This window comes from Drosophila navojoa, chromosome X (genome assembly GCF_054131105.1).
Source record: "Drosophila navojoa isolate 15081-1374.11 chromosome X, UAZ_NAV_1.0, whole genome shotgun sequence".
Lineage (NCBI taxonomy): Eukaryota > Metazoa > Arthropoda > Insecta > Diptera > Drosophilidae > Drosophila > Drosophila navojoa.
In genome coordinates this window covers 7163413-7177878 of record NC_142895.1, presented here as the reverse complement: position 1 = coordinate 7177878, position 14466 = coordinate 7163413, and the positions used below count along the sequence as shown (strand labels likewise).

The 14466-nt window shown below is 40.7% G+C and overlaps 1 protein-coding gene across 1 annotated transcript in view; it reads left to right on the top strand.

Moving 5' to 3' along the window:
- nAChRalpha7 (nicotinic Acetylcholine Receptor alpha7) overlaps positions 1 to 14466 on the top strand; it is a 162084-nt gene that overhangs the window by 111416 nt on the left and 36202 nt on the right. The window contains 1 exon segment of the mRNA XM_089263333.1: positions 1907 to 2087. Within this exon segment, the coding sequence (XP_089119459.1) occupies positions 1907 to 2087 (181 nt within the window).

The following is a 14466-nucleotide window of genomic DNA, read 5'->3' as shown; positions in this document are numbered from 1 at the left end:
TATGAGCTGCCATTTGTTTGCCAACGTTTCGGCCTCGTTCGTCCCCTTTAGCCCCCCCCCCCCCCTCCCCCTTTCTCTTGTTGCGCTCTTTTGTTGTTATCAATTTTATTGTGTAATAGCGCTATCCTTTCTGCTGGCCACGCTCAAGCCCCAATTTATCCCAAATTGTATGCGTGTGTGTTACATATATGCTTATGTGTATGTAAATATGTTCAAATTTGCTAAAAATTACGTGAGAATACACTGAAAACAATGCGGTAGGCAATGCGATATCTCCTCACGTTTTTATGGCAATTTAATGTATTGTAAAAAAATATCTAAAATAATAAATTAAAAATATTTACATAGCTAGCGAAAACTTTATTGATAATTAATTGAATTAAAATAAATATTAATTATCTACGGATTTCTTTCATCTCCTTCTCATTGTCACTCCCTCCATCTCTCTTTCGCTATCCCTGTCTTTATACAGCTATCATTCTCATTCTCCCGCTCTCTCGTATTCGTATTTTTCTTCAATTGTCTCTCTCTCTCTCTCTCTCTCTCTATCTGTGTTTACCTTCCTATCTCTCTCTCTCTCTTTTACCCACTTATCTCTTTCTCTACTCCTCCCATTCTCCAACAATCTCTCTCTGCTTACTTCCACATCTCTCTTACATAAACTCTCAATTAAAGACAGAAAGAGAGACAGAGAGAGTGAGATAGAGAGAGAATAGGGAGACATCTCTATTGCTGCTATTCAGCATTCAGGCCAACTACAGCAGAATTGTTTTCAGTGTAGTCACGGCTAGCTGAATTGATGAATTTGGCATATTTTGTGTGTAGTTCTCAAAGTTGGCCCAAAATTCGCTTTAAAGGCAAATACATATTTTTTTTTATTTTAAATATATTTTTATTGATATTTTTCAGCTGTGGTTCGGTTAAAAAGAGTGTTTAATCTATTGGCCGGGCAGCTGGGCGAATAGTCTTTAAATTTTGTTGGGCTTTTATGGCAAATAATAAAGAGCCTGAGTCTGAGTCGAGGCCGAGGCTGAGCAGCTGGCGGCGCAGTAAACGCACAAATTTTAATGCGTATTTGGGCAAGTTTTATGACAAAGTAAATGACTTGCTGGAACAATGGCCGAGCGGCCGGAGGAGCAATTAAGAGGCGGGGGGGCTGGCGCACTTAAAGGGGCGACACAATGCCAAATTGTAGCAACAGCAAGAAACACACACAAACACGCACACACACACAGTCGCAAAAGTATTTTATGATAGCTACTTGCATGTGGGGCGAGGTCTGGGCCGCTCAAGATGGCTGAGATTTTGATGATGTGACTACAATAGATGGCACGCCCGGCATAATGAATCATAATTTAACTGTTGACATGACCAGGCGAGCGAGTCGGCCAGAGCAATTCACAGCTGCGACAATTTGGTCATTTAGTGCCGGAATGGACAGTGCCGAGTGTAACGATATACCCGCTAGCACAGCGTGCGAATTGAGCTGGGTATAATTAATAAATATTAAATAAGTTTTGCCAGCTCTAAAAATATTGAACCGTACAAAATGAGCAAACGCCGCTCACGCATAGCCTATAGATTAATCATTAATCAGTGCCAGGCGAACGCACACACACACACACACGCACACACATGCGGCGGCAGGAGCGCGCAGCTGGCAGAGCAAAAATGATTTATGCTGAAAAGTATGCTACATAAATTTCCATATGCGCCGCGCCAAGTATTCGACTGTAAAAAAGGGTCTTATTAAAAGCGTCAACGTGGCCAGCACGAGACTCTAACACACACACACACACACACACACACACGCACACACTTGTATACTATACACACTCTCACATCCAGCCCCATATGAGATTTAAAGCACCATGACTTATGCATTGCCTTTGCATTCTGCTTGCAGCGCGGACGAAGGCTTCGATGGCACCTACGCCACCAATGTGGTTGTGCGGAACAATGGCAGCTGCCTGTACGTGCCGCCCGGCATCTTCAAGTCGACGTGCAAAATCGACATCACCTGGTTCCCCTTCGACGATCAGCGCTGCGAGATGAAGTTCGGCTCCTGGACCTACGATGGCTTTCAGGTGAGTTCAGCGGCAAACTAACACCCGATTACACCAGACACCAGACCTGCCTGGCTGCCATGCATATGCATGTGATATGTAACAGTGTGTGCGCCTGCAACGGGCAGCATGTAATAAATATGCTGTCAGCTCTCGCTGGGCGCTCGCAATTAATATAAATCCCAGGCATAAGTCAGAGCAACGGCGAGAATATTACAAATAAATTAATTACGGCCCAAGACGGAATCATCATGAAAGTGGAAGTCATAATCTGAGCTGATATTAATGACTTTCGGAGTGGCTTGAAAAGCGCAACGAATAAAGCTAAAAAATCCATAAGACATATATTTCATTATTTTTTTTTTTTTTACAATTAAATTTAAACCAGATTGAAATCTGGTTTTATTTACGTTTTTCTTTAGTATTTGAAGTGCTCCTAGGGATAGACCAATCACTACAGCATTAAAACCTAAAACTTCCTGCGTTAAGGTCTTAGAGCTTTAAGAGTCAATCCCTGTAGGTATTCTAAATTTCAAGCTCTTAAGTTGCTCGAAATAAAACAGAAATTTTAGAAATTACTATAAAGTTATATTCTATAAGCCATATCCCACTCTTAATGCTGTAGAACATATCACCTAAGCTGGTTTGATGATGTCCCCAATGAGCTGGTTTCTGGGTTATCGGAATTAATATTTATTGAATCGACACGCCCCCAGCTTCAAAGCAAGAGGAAGCAAGATCATATTGTCTACATAGCAGCAGAGAGACAGTATAATAAGCATTCATGAATATAATGAACTTTCTCATTATATAAAGCATCTATATATGTACAATTCCAATCCAATCTATTTATGTAAATTTCAGCCTTTCTCTAAAGCAATTCGAGAGAATCGTAGCTACAGCAACAACAAAAATTTGCAGTTACCATTTTCTCTTTGTTCTCTTCATTCATTTCACTTTATATTTGCTTTTATCAGACAATTAAATATTTGCCAATCTACTTTTTTTTTCTATCGATAAGGCTGGCAAATTAATTTAAATAAGTTGCCATCGATGCTAACATCAAGATGTCGGCTCACAAATTAATTACAAACGGCGCTTGATTTATTTTCCTATTTACATTCGATAAGGGCGCTCATTAATTATGTATGTAAAATATACACACATATATGTATAGATCTATGCATGTGTAAGTGTGTGTGTGCTAGCTAAGATTCAGTCGAGTTAGTTGAATTTATGACAAATTACATTGGCTGCCATTTGCGACTCTTGTCCGATTTCATCGGCAATGAGTCAGCGAATTCGTGGAAACAAATTGTTATTGCATTAATAAAGTGACCATAGCGAGTGGCCACTGTGTGTGCCAGTGGCGATTGGCGAAGACAAATTTAGATCGATCCTTAGAGGATGCGACGGTGGGAGTGGGAGAAGTAAATGATGATGGAATGTTTTCTTGAATTAAGTATTAAGAGAGCATTGAGAGAATCGAAATGAAATCGCATATACTTGTGTTGAGGACAACTATGAAGAGATGATAGAGAATAAATGCCGAATACTGATGTGCCGCTTGCCACGCCCCGATTGGTCATTTAGTCGTGCAATTCAGAAGATTCTTCATAAGAAGAGTTTAGCTGTAATTCACGGGCGGATGGACGGTCACATATGAATAGATCTACGTCCTCAATATATAGAGAAACAAATCCTTTGAGAGACAGGTCTCTCTCTCTCCCTCTTTAATCCCTATCTCTCTTTCTGCCTCCTTCTCATTGCCTCTCTCTATCTCTCCCTACCTTCTTCTCTCTCCCTCTATTTCAATCTATCTTTCCTTATTCCTCTCTGTTTTTTTCTCTCTTCCTCTCTGTTATCCATAAGTCTCTATTCATCTCCCTCTCATTGTCACTCTCTCCATCTCACTTTCGCTATCCCTGTCTTTAGACAGCAATCATTTTCTTTCTCTCTCTCTCGTATCCCTATCTCCCTCTCAAAGTCTCTCTCTCTCTCTATCTCTCTTTACCTTCCTATCTCTCTCTCTCTCTCTCTTTTAGCCACATATCTCTTTCTCTACTCCTCCCATTCCCCAACAATCTCTCTCTGCCTACTTCCATCGCTCTCTCTCTCTATCCCTCTCTCTCCCCAACTATCTCTTGTTGGGCACAAAAAAAGAGAAGAAAAAAAAAAAAACACCCAGCCTTAATTCGCATTGTGCAACATTTAATTAGAAGCTGATTAATGCAATTTGGATTGGCGTCAAATTGTTAACACCCGAGTAAACTAATGGCAAACGCAATTTATTTAAATAATTTAATTGTGGACGCGTCCACAGTTCAATTGGCCCTCGCTCGATGGGAGCTGTCCGCCGAGCAGCGTTGACAAATTAACAAACATTTATTTAAATAGTTCACTGAACAGGCGGAACAACTTTACCTAGCCGCATGTGATGCGAATGCGAAAATATCCTGTAAGGATATCGCAGCGCGATATGCATGGGGATTATTTTGTGGACGGAACGTGATGCGGAATAAAAAAGTCCGATGACGTGACGTGAAATGAACGTGTTTTTCAGGAAGATATACACATTGCTTGCCTACAGGCGAAAGACAAACCAATGGCAATGCTCTGGAAGCACCGCCTTTGCTGTCGTCTTTGGGATCTTAATAGGGAATGTCGAATATTGAAAATGGAATATTAAATATTGAAAGTTGATTAGGGATAATCGAATATATATTGTCAAACATCGTATATAAAATGGAAATGGACTGGTCTTTATTGACAGTTGAATATTGAATATCGAAAACTAATTATTGATCTCGTATATCAAATATCAAATATCGTAAATGGAATTATAATGGAATAAATGGATATACCTAATGGAATATCATATATTATTAATAGAAAATCGAAAGCCAAATATTGTCATCGAATATCAAGGACAGAAATCAAATGCAATCGATTGCTTTAAAAATATCGGCTGCCGAATGTAATGAAATATCGAAAAGTAAATATCGAACATCGATTAGTTAAAATCAAATATCAAAAGTTAAACTTAGAAAACTGAATATCGAAAATCAAAAGTTGAATGTAGAAAAGGGAATATCGAAAATCGATAATTTTGAGTCAAATATCGATTGTTAAACAGTGAGAACGGAAGCCTAAAACTAGAGCTGTTTTTAGAGTAAATCTCGTATATCCAACGCATTTTTATTTAAATATTACCCACTTAGTATATACCAAGTATGAATCTAGTATAACTTATTAGTTGAATAAATAAATCACTTGATTAATATATATTATATTAGCCTACATATCACTCCAGCGCAACGGTTATACTCCACATCAGCCATCAAATAATATTATATAAAAAATAAATAATATTAATGCAATTCACCTTAATAATTGACGCCATATATAATTGAATGGGGCACTGATTAAATTATTGAATTTGAGAAGTTTGAGTGGGGCGAGGGATTAACTGCGGATTGAACTGGCAGCTGCATTAAATGTAAACAATACAATTGTATTTAATGGCAACGATAATTAAGCCTGACATTTTGGCAAACACACACACACACACACACACACACATGCGTGTAATTATATACCTTTTAAGGATCACACACATACGCACCGAGAGAGACAAGCTGCTTAGGCATATCCCATTTACCGCGCACATAACTCGTAATGCCGGATATCCGGCGTGGCAATCTATAAATATTTTGCAGTCGCATCGATTTCCTGGAACAGCCAAAGCCTAATGAATACAGCCGAAATGGGGCACAGGGAGAGGGTCGCCAGGGGGGTTCGACTTTGCCCTAACTGCACTTGCACAGCCCCAAGTTTCGAGTTGATGCTTTGATATCGTTGACTTGTGTGAACTGAAATTGAAGTATTTAAATCGTCCTTAATTAGTTAATTGGCCTGGCCGGCCATTGGGCAAATTATGATAATTTATGCTCGGGGCCCTGCGACTCGTAAATGAAGTCGAGAGTCGATTGCAAGAAAAATGTAATTCGATTAATTAAATTATTTATTTATGAGCCGGTGCGATGTGAGATGTAGCTGCGACTAGCACATACCCAGTGTTGCGCTCCAGCCAGTCGAATGGCCGTTAGGGTAGCTGCCATCGGAGCGTATGCCTCGCCCCCAGCCAGACGATGTTTATCCGCATTATTATTGTTGCTTGTAAAAATCAATTAAGTGCTTGGCCCAATGAAATGCCCAAAAATGCAAATATTTCAGTTGAGTGCACAATTTATAATGGCCACTAAAATGCACACACACACACACACACACATACACACACATTTATATACATATATGTATATATACATGTAGAGGAACAAGTAGAGAACTCTACTTGAGGACTGCACGACTAGGAGATGCCCTGAGCCCTTGGATGAACTGATATTTCATTCATTCTATGCTTATATATGCATACATCAGAAGCAATACATGCACACACACATGTATATGCATGCATCCACGATCAGCTCACAGCTGACGCAGCGACTGCGCTTATATATCTATGTATATAAAATTTTCAAATAGTGATAATAACTTTCACATTTCTATATGCCAAAGCATCAGTATCTAGTATTAGAATGATCGATTAATATCGATAAAAAGAAATGGTATGGAAAGAAAATTATAGCCCATGCTTATCACTAGTAGCTCACGAGATTCTCGCGCTCTTATGAACGGACGGATAGACGGACAAAGGGACAGGCGGACACACGGTCATGGCTACTGTTTGAATGATCGATTATTATCGATAAAAACTATTATGATCTATAAAAAAAAAAGTAGGATAACCTTTGTAGCTTACGAGACTCCTGCGATCATACGGACGGACGGATATATGGACAAAGGGACATACGCATCAACTAAGTTCGTCAAGACTCCAGCCAAGATAGTTCTTCTGCCTGTTACATAGACTTTCCCCAAATAATTATACACTGATTTTTCCTTCTCAATAGATCCAGGGTATAATTAAATTGAAAATTCAATTAAGTTCGTATCTAGCGAGTGTGTTTGGGAAATGTACTTGAGAACTGCAGTATATTCCATTCAGTATTTCATTCCCATCAAATGCATGTCAGTCAAAGGCCTCAAATTGCCGTTTATAATATATGAAATATATATATTTTTTAATCAATTGAAGAGCAGAGCAAATTAAGCTAAAAGACGCTACTTAATATTTTATAATATTAAATTTCATTGAACAGTGAAGAGTAGGAAAATATGGGCTAAATGAGGCCTCAATAAGTGAGTGAGCTATAATCGATACGTATACATAATATTTTATTCAGCTATTATACCTCAGGCATACACATACACAATATTAATAAGGTTTTAATACATACATATATACGCATACTTTATATTTTATTAATAATATTTTATTAACCAAGTGGATAAGCAGGCAAAATAGTCTACGATTCACCAAGCCAAGTCAATGTATACGTATACTTAATATTTGAAAGCGGATTTCTGCTCTTGGTAATGCATTATAGGCGCTTTTTCTATGAAAAGCTGACAGATTTGTCATATATTCATACTCATATACTTCATGTTCTTTAAGCTTAAGGCATATCGAAATATAAAGGGCATATGGAGTAGCTGTTAACCGTAAAATTTATGCACTGAGCTTGTACGAATATTTATTTCGGCAAGTGTGCATGAATTGTATAATATAAAAGGCAATCTTCTCTACCGGTATCAGGGGAAAAGCGAGCTTCCCAAAGCCCAAAAGAGCGAAAAGCAAAAATGCCTTAGAAAATGCAGAAAAATAATGAAATACCAAAGAAGCACTATGTATGGAAGGCAAAGAAAGGGATTCAGGCATGTGCTTAGAATTTGTTGCGAAATATGCCACTATGGTATATCCAATCACTTGTTTCAAGCATTTACAGGGTATAGTAGACCTAGTAAGATTTTAGGTAATAGCAAAAAGTCGACTTTAAATCAAACACAAAGCAACACTCACACATGCAATTACAAAAGGATAGTCAAAGGGCTCATGTGCCAAGCGACAGAGAGAGAGAGAGAGAGAGGAGAGAGAGAGAGGGGAGATGTGAGCTAAATGCAAATATGCAGTTGTATGTGTGTGTGTACTCTAATCAGCAAAATTTCATTGGCAGAAAAACTGGCAGCCAACTTGGCATAGCATGCCAAACTCAAGACACAAACACACACACACACAGACACAGACACACACACACATGCAGTGACTCGTCGTCACATACCATCGCACAGTGCATTAATTTGCATGGTAAGACGCGGACATGGGAAGGCCAACGAGCCAAAAGTTCGCTGCCAACTCAAAGTCAGTGCCGGAAAGACACACAGAGAGCGAGAGAGAGAGAGAGAGAGAGAGAGAGAGAGAGAGAGAGGGAGAGAGAGGAAGAGAGAGAGGGGGAAGAGCGCGAGAGGGTCCCAAACAGGAAGCTAGAGTGTCGATTCGGGTGGGCGTGGCGAGGCTAAAACCGCTCATAACCATCTACGCAACATTGTTGCCACCATTCTCTTAGCCCGGCACACATTTTTTGGCACACAAAAGTTGACACGTAAAATATTAAAAAAAAAAAACAAAAAAAAATATATATATACATATATATATAGGGAACGTTAGCTAGCAACGTTTTTCAAAAGTCGTGTGCAGCCTCAACTATGCGGTTCACACACACACACACACACACACATGCACACGCACATAAAGCAAGCTACATGCATTCCGCGTCTTGTGTATTAAATATGCCAAAAAGGCCAGGCAACCAGGCTACCAGGCAGCCAGTCAACCAGGATGGATGCCAGAATGCGTTGAGCTGCTTTGGCTCAGCGCGGCGACCAAAGAACAAGCTGAAGAAAATGCCAAAGGAATTACACCAGAAACACGAACAGAAAGAGTGCAAGAAAATATAAAAACAGATTTGGCACTAATATAAGATCTAAGCAGTCGTTAATCTCTGCCAACAAGGCCAGCCCAGCCCATGCTTAAAACAATTTACACCAGCAGGCTGTGATTCATTTGAAAATACCCTAGAATCAGGCGAGGCATGGGCTGATGGGCTAAGATCTCAGCCGAGACTTTTATTATAGAGCTGTTATCAAAAGTCAAGAATTGTTTATGTTCTTCATTTAGACTCATTTGTAAGCAAATAGCAACGCATAGTCGAAATTTTGTCAAGCATATGTTATCGATAAGTTTCACAACAGCTTCTATCTGTATTTCTATCGAAAATATGATCGCTCTAGATATTATGGAAACCATATAAGTATAATACAGTTGAGTCCCGATAATTCGAAAACGCGAAGGAAATAGTTTTCTTCGATTTATACAGAAATTTAAATTATCGAGCATCATCAAATACAATATGTTTGTAGGGGATAGAATTTTTTTCGATTTATCGGGATTTTTGATTTAGCGAGGTACAAATTATCGAGACCAGACTGTGTATCAATATCAAGCAGCAATTCATATCAAGCAATTAAATGTTATCGATAACTTTAACAATTGCTTGTAGATTCTTATTGTAAATAGTATCAGTCTTACGTGCTCAGTCTGTAGTTGCCAGACTAAAATGGACAATGAAAGTATTCCCCCATATTGTGCAACATTAAACATTACTGATAATAACTTGAAGCTCTATGAATTGAAGGAAATATCTTTACATATATGTATATGGACGAATTCGAATACAGACCCAGTAACCATATCAGACTGCATTTTATTTACTGTAATTGGCTGTTATCTCTTCTCTGCTCACATGCCGACTCTTGTCTCCCTCTCAGTCTCTCTCCCTTGTCTCTCACACCGTCTCTTTGTTTGTGTCCCACGTTTGATTCGTTTTACAGCAATAATTGCGTCTCCTGCAGCTCAAAGCGAGTCTCTCCCTGTCAAGCGTCGTCGTCTCCTCTTACCATGTAAAAGATGGCTCTATAAAAGTTATCATTCTTCCCTTTTCCTATAGGGAATACTACTCAACGAATAGTGAAAACTTACATAACATAAAACTTATGTTATGCCAATATGTTATGTTTATCAAATAACTCTCTGATATATATACCTATAAACGATTCTGCTCTGAGCTAAAGCTATTAGACTTATCTATTTAAGCGTATAAAGGGCAGACGCTCTATTGTAAACTGAGAGGTAATCGTTATCTCTCTCTCTCTCTCTCTCTCTCTCTCTCTCTCTCTCTCTCTCGCCCCTTAGACCTTACACAGCTGTTCTATATAAATCCAAATACATATATCTATAGACTAAAGTCTTATGGCCTTGTAAAGCGGAAATTGAGTTGTGTGAATCAGAATTGAGGCGTCTGCTCAGACTGCTCAGCTTCAATTTTAGCAGCTGAGCCATTCAATTTAGTCAGCTGTCCGGGCGGAGATACCTTGACTGTGCCTGTCTCTCGCTGTGCAGTCCCAAATGAATCCAATTATAATGTGTATTGATTGACATTGATGGAAACTGCAGACGGGTCGCCCGAGGCTCGCACAGATGCCATCAAGTCGATATTAAAACTAAATATTTAATCGGCATAAACCATTTGGAGTATGAATTTCTAGTTGTTCAGATATTGATTGCGATTCATATCAGGCAGCTAAGCTGCTTAGCAATATATTTATAGCAATATCAATGTTTATTTTTTCTATAAATATTTTCACTTTTGTCAAGCGTGCAAAGCTAATCAAAAACAAATACCAGACAAATATATAGAGGTGAGAAAGAGGGAGAGAGGGAGAGAAAGGGAGACAATTTTGCATGACAGACAACAAAACGTGGCAGTCCGAGCTGGTCTCGGCCTCGCTCGCTCGACGCTGTCAAGTATTTTAATAATATCAACGTAAATATTACATTTATCAACTGGCAAAACGGCAGTGGGTGGGCGAGGGACAGCAGCAGGAGCTGAAGCTGAAGCAGGAGCAGGAGCAGGCAATGTCATGCCCAGCTGCGGCTGGCCGACAGCACACCTGACATATCACGAGGCGTTTGGATGGCGTCAATCGAAACGAGTTGTCGGGCTCAACGGGCGAGATGCGACAGTCGACATGCTTAAATCAATATGCATGGACCAGGGATACCAAAAAACTTGATAATCAGACGGCTGTACGGCAGTCGGCAGTTGTCAGTCGGCTGTACGGCAATTGCCCGTTGCCGGCATTTCAATTTATCGCTGCCTTAAATCGAGCACTGACAGCAGCAAAGTTTATTCAATAAATCCTTTAGCCAAAGTTATTGACAAAGCTTTTAATTGCTTTCGAAAATGCCAGCGAGCGATGTCAGCTAAACCGAAGGCCCACGGCCGCCCACAGTTAAGCCCACCCACTGGCCTTCAGCTAACGGCCGACGGCCGACGGCCGACAGTCCCGTCTCCTGCCAGTCGTCTTCCGTTAGCTGCATGTGCTTTTGCCTGCCACGTTTTTAACTAATTGCAATAAAATTTCCGCCCCTCGCCGCGCTCATGTCAAAACTGTGACAGTTCGTCAGCGACTGAGACAAAGGCCAGAGCCCCTAGCCACGCCTCCTCCATACCCATTAAATGACAGCTCAACTAGGGTATTCACTGACATCTCGATACGCAAATATTAATGCCTGTAACACTCCTAGCTCTATATAGGAGCGAGCACGGCAGACAAGTCAATTTTGATGTGAACAATTTCTAATCTTATCTTCCTCTTTATTTACTCTCTTTTTTTTTGGTGGCAAATCTGTAAAAGTGAAATGCAAAAATGGCTTCAGCAGCCAGCCAAATGCGCATCAGCACAATGACATTGCCACTTGAGCGGATATGCCATCCACTTTGGTTTATTGAAATGAAAGTTTGCCTTTGACTCTGCTCCGATTACGAGTCCTGCTCCTGCTGCTGCTCCTGCTCCCGCTCCTGTTCTGGCACAGCGCATGTGACGCTGCTGCTGTCGTCTGACATTAGCGCCGATTAGTTATGTTGGATGTTGTGCGCGTCATGGATGTCAAACAAACAGATTTTCGGCATATTGAAGCGACAGTTCGCTCTGCATTATGCATGGAAATTTCGTTAGCTCTGTTTGTGTAGCTCCTCTCATTCGATTTGCATAGAGTCGAGTCTGGCATCGTCTGCCACGCCTCGAGACATATTTTTAACCCATTTGCTCTTTCACTTAACTTTTAGCTTCATAATTTCTAGCTAGATTACCAGTTGGCTAAGGGAGAGCGGGAAGAAGCAGGAGCAGGAGCTGGAGCAGGAGCGAGCACTTGGAGCCGTGATTATTTCGAGAGCAACTGCTGAGCCGGACCCAGCTAATGCCGAGTGCCTTAAAAGGTTTATAAGTTATGCCCCAAAAGGGTCAACATCTCGTTGGCGCTGCCGCCATGGGGAATTGTCAGCCGGGCCGGGGCTCGTAAAGTACGCACAAATAGTAGCTAAGGCATAAGGCCATAAGCACGAACGGCTCTGTGCTGTGCCGGACGTGCTTGACTCTCATAATAGATGGTCAACACGTTGTTCGCAGCTCCCATCTCTCAGCTCTCAGCTCTCAGCTTTCAGGCATTCGGCTCTCAGGAGCATTTTTGGCAGTAAATGGACCGCAGGGCCGTCGCCACTTACCGGCATTGCCTTTATGCCCATACACTGCTTAGTTTACGCCGTGCCATGTCGAACGCACGCACACAGTGGATAATCAATATCAATTAAAGATGCCCGTTGCACTCACCAAGTACTAACTGCTCCTTCGCCGGCTACGAGTTATGGCCTCTCAGCCTGAGTGCATTGATCCTGAAGAGTCGAAAACTGGAATTCAACTAGATAGGCGACATACAGAGAAAGGAAATAAATATCAGCTATATAACAGCTGTACATTCAAAATTCCTATTTACTTCAATCACACATTCACAATGCCAACAGCACATTTTTTTATAGTTATTTGGAACTTGTTGACCTTCTCTGCGATTCTCATGAACTCAATTAGCTCAGCAAGTTTTAAGGCCTAATTGAGAAAATATTATAGTTGGCATCAGTTTTCGTCGTCAGTCATCATACAATATGTCAGCAAATCAATCATTCAATCAATCAATTAATCAAAGCAATCAATCAATCAGGCACATCGCCAGTCAAAAGCCCAGCGAACAAATCAGGCTAACTTTCAGCTAGTAATCAGATTATAAATCTGTTAATCAATCAGTCGATCTGACAGCCATACATCAAATAGTCAGTCCATCAATCAAGCTAAACGTTGGTCTGTCAGTCAGTCAGCTGGTCAGCTCATCAGTCTATCAAGTAATCAATCATTTAAACACTCAATCAAAGAGGAATTCGGTCAGTCAGCCAGTCAATCAACCAAAAATTAGTCAATCAAATGATCAGTCAATCATCAAACAGTCGGTAAGTCCATCAGTCAATCACTCAATCACTCATACATAAAACAGTCAATCAATCAAGCAGAGAGCAAGTCAGTCAATCAGAAAGTCAGGCAGTCAACCAAACAGCAAGTCGACCAGTCAGTCAGTCAGTCAATCAATCAATCAAAAAGTGTGTCAGTAGTAGTCAATCCATCAAGTATTAAGCAAGTCAGTCACTCAATCAATCAATCAAACAGTCCATCAATCACCCGATCATTTCATTAATGAAACCCTCTGTCAATCATCCAATCACGTAGCCCCAGCCTCAACACGTTCTCTCTGTGAAACGAAGCAAATGAAATATTTGCCCTCGACTTCAGCTCGTATTTGACTTTCTGTCGGCATCCGAGGAGCACTGACAAAGCTCAAATAAATGGCACAACAATGGCACAACTGGAGCTATATGCTTTATGCCTGCTTAAATGGCAAAAAATACATAAATAAATAAAAAAAACAAAAAACAATTTAAAAACTGGCAATTACAAGCCAAAAACTTTTGCAGAGCCCGCATTTGCGAAATGCTTGAAACAAACACAGACACAGATGCACACACACACACGAACACACACACGAACACACACACGAACACACAGACACACACAGTCATCTCGTTACACATACGCCGCGTACGCCGTCATCAGGGCGAACAAAGCGCAGTGCCACGCCTACGCTGTGCGCCCATTGGAGCTCAGTTGGCGGCTAATTAGCAGGCGGCAGCCCGAAGATGGCGCTGCGCATAATTGCATGTTGCATTAAATTAAAAAGCTCTGGCATAGGCATCCCACGCACACACACACACACGCGCACACACACATACGGATAAAGTTGAAAACAACAGTAACAGAAACCAAATTGAAAATTATGAAAAGTGCAGAATAATATTAAATTGTTGGCAGCAGGGGCAGCAGGAGCAGCAGGAGCAGCCGCTTCGCTCAGCTTCGCTTGGTTGGCACACATTGTGCGTTGAGTTGTGTGCGTCTCTCTCTCTCTCTCTCTCTCTCTCTCTCTCTCTCTCTCTCGCTCGCA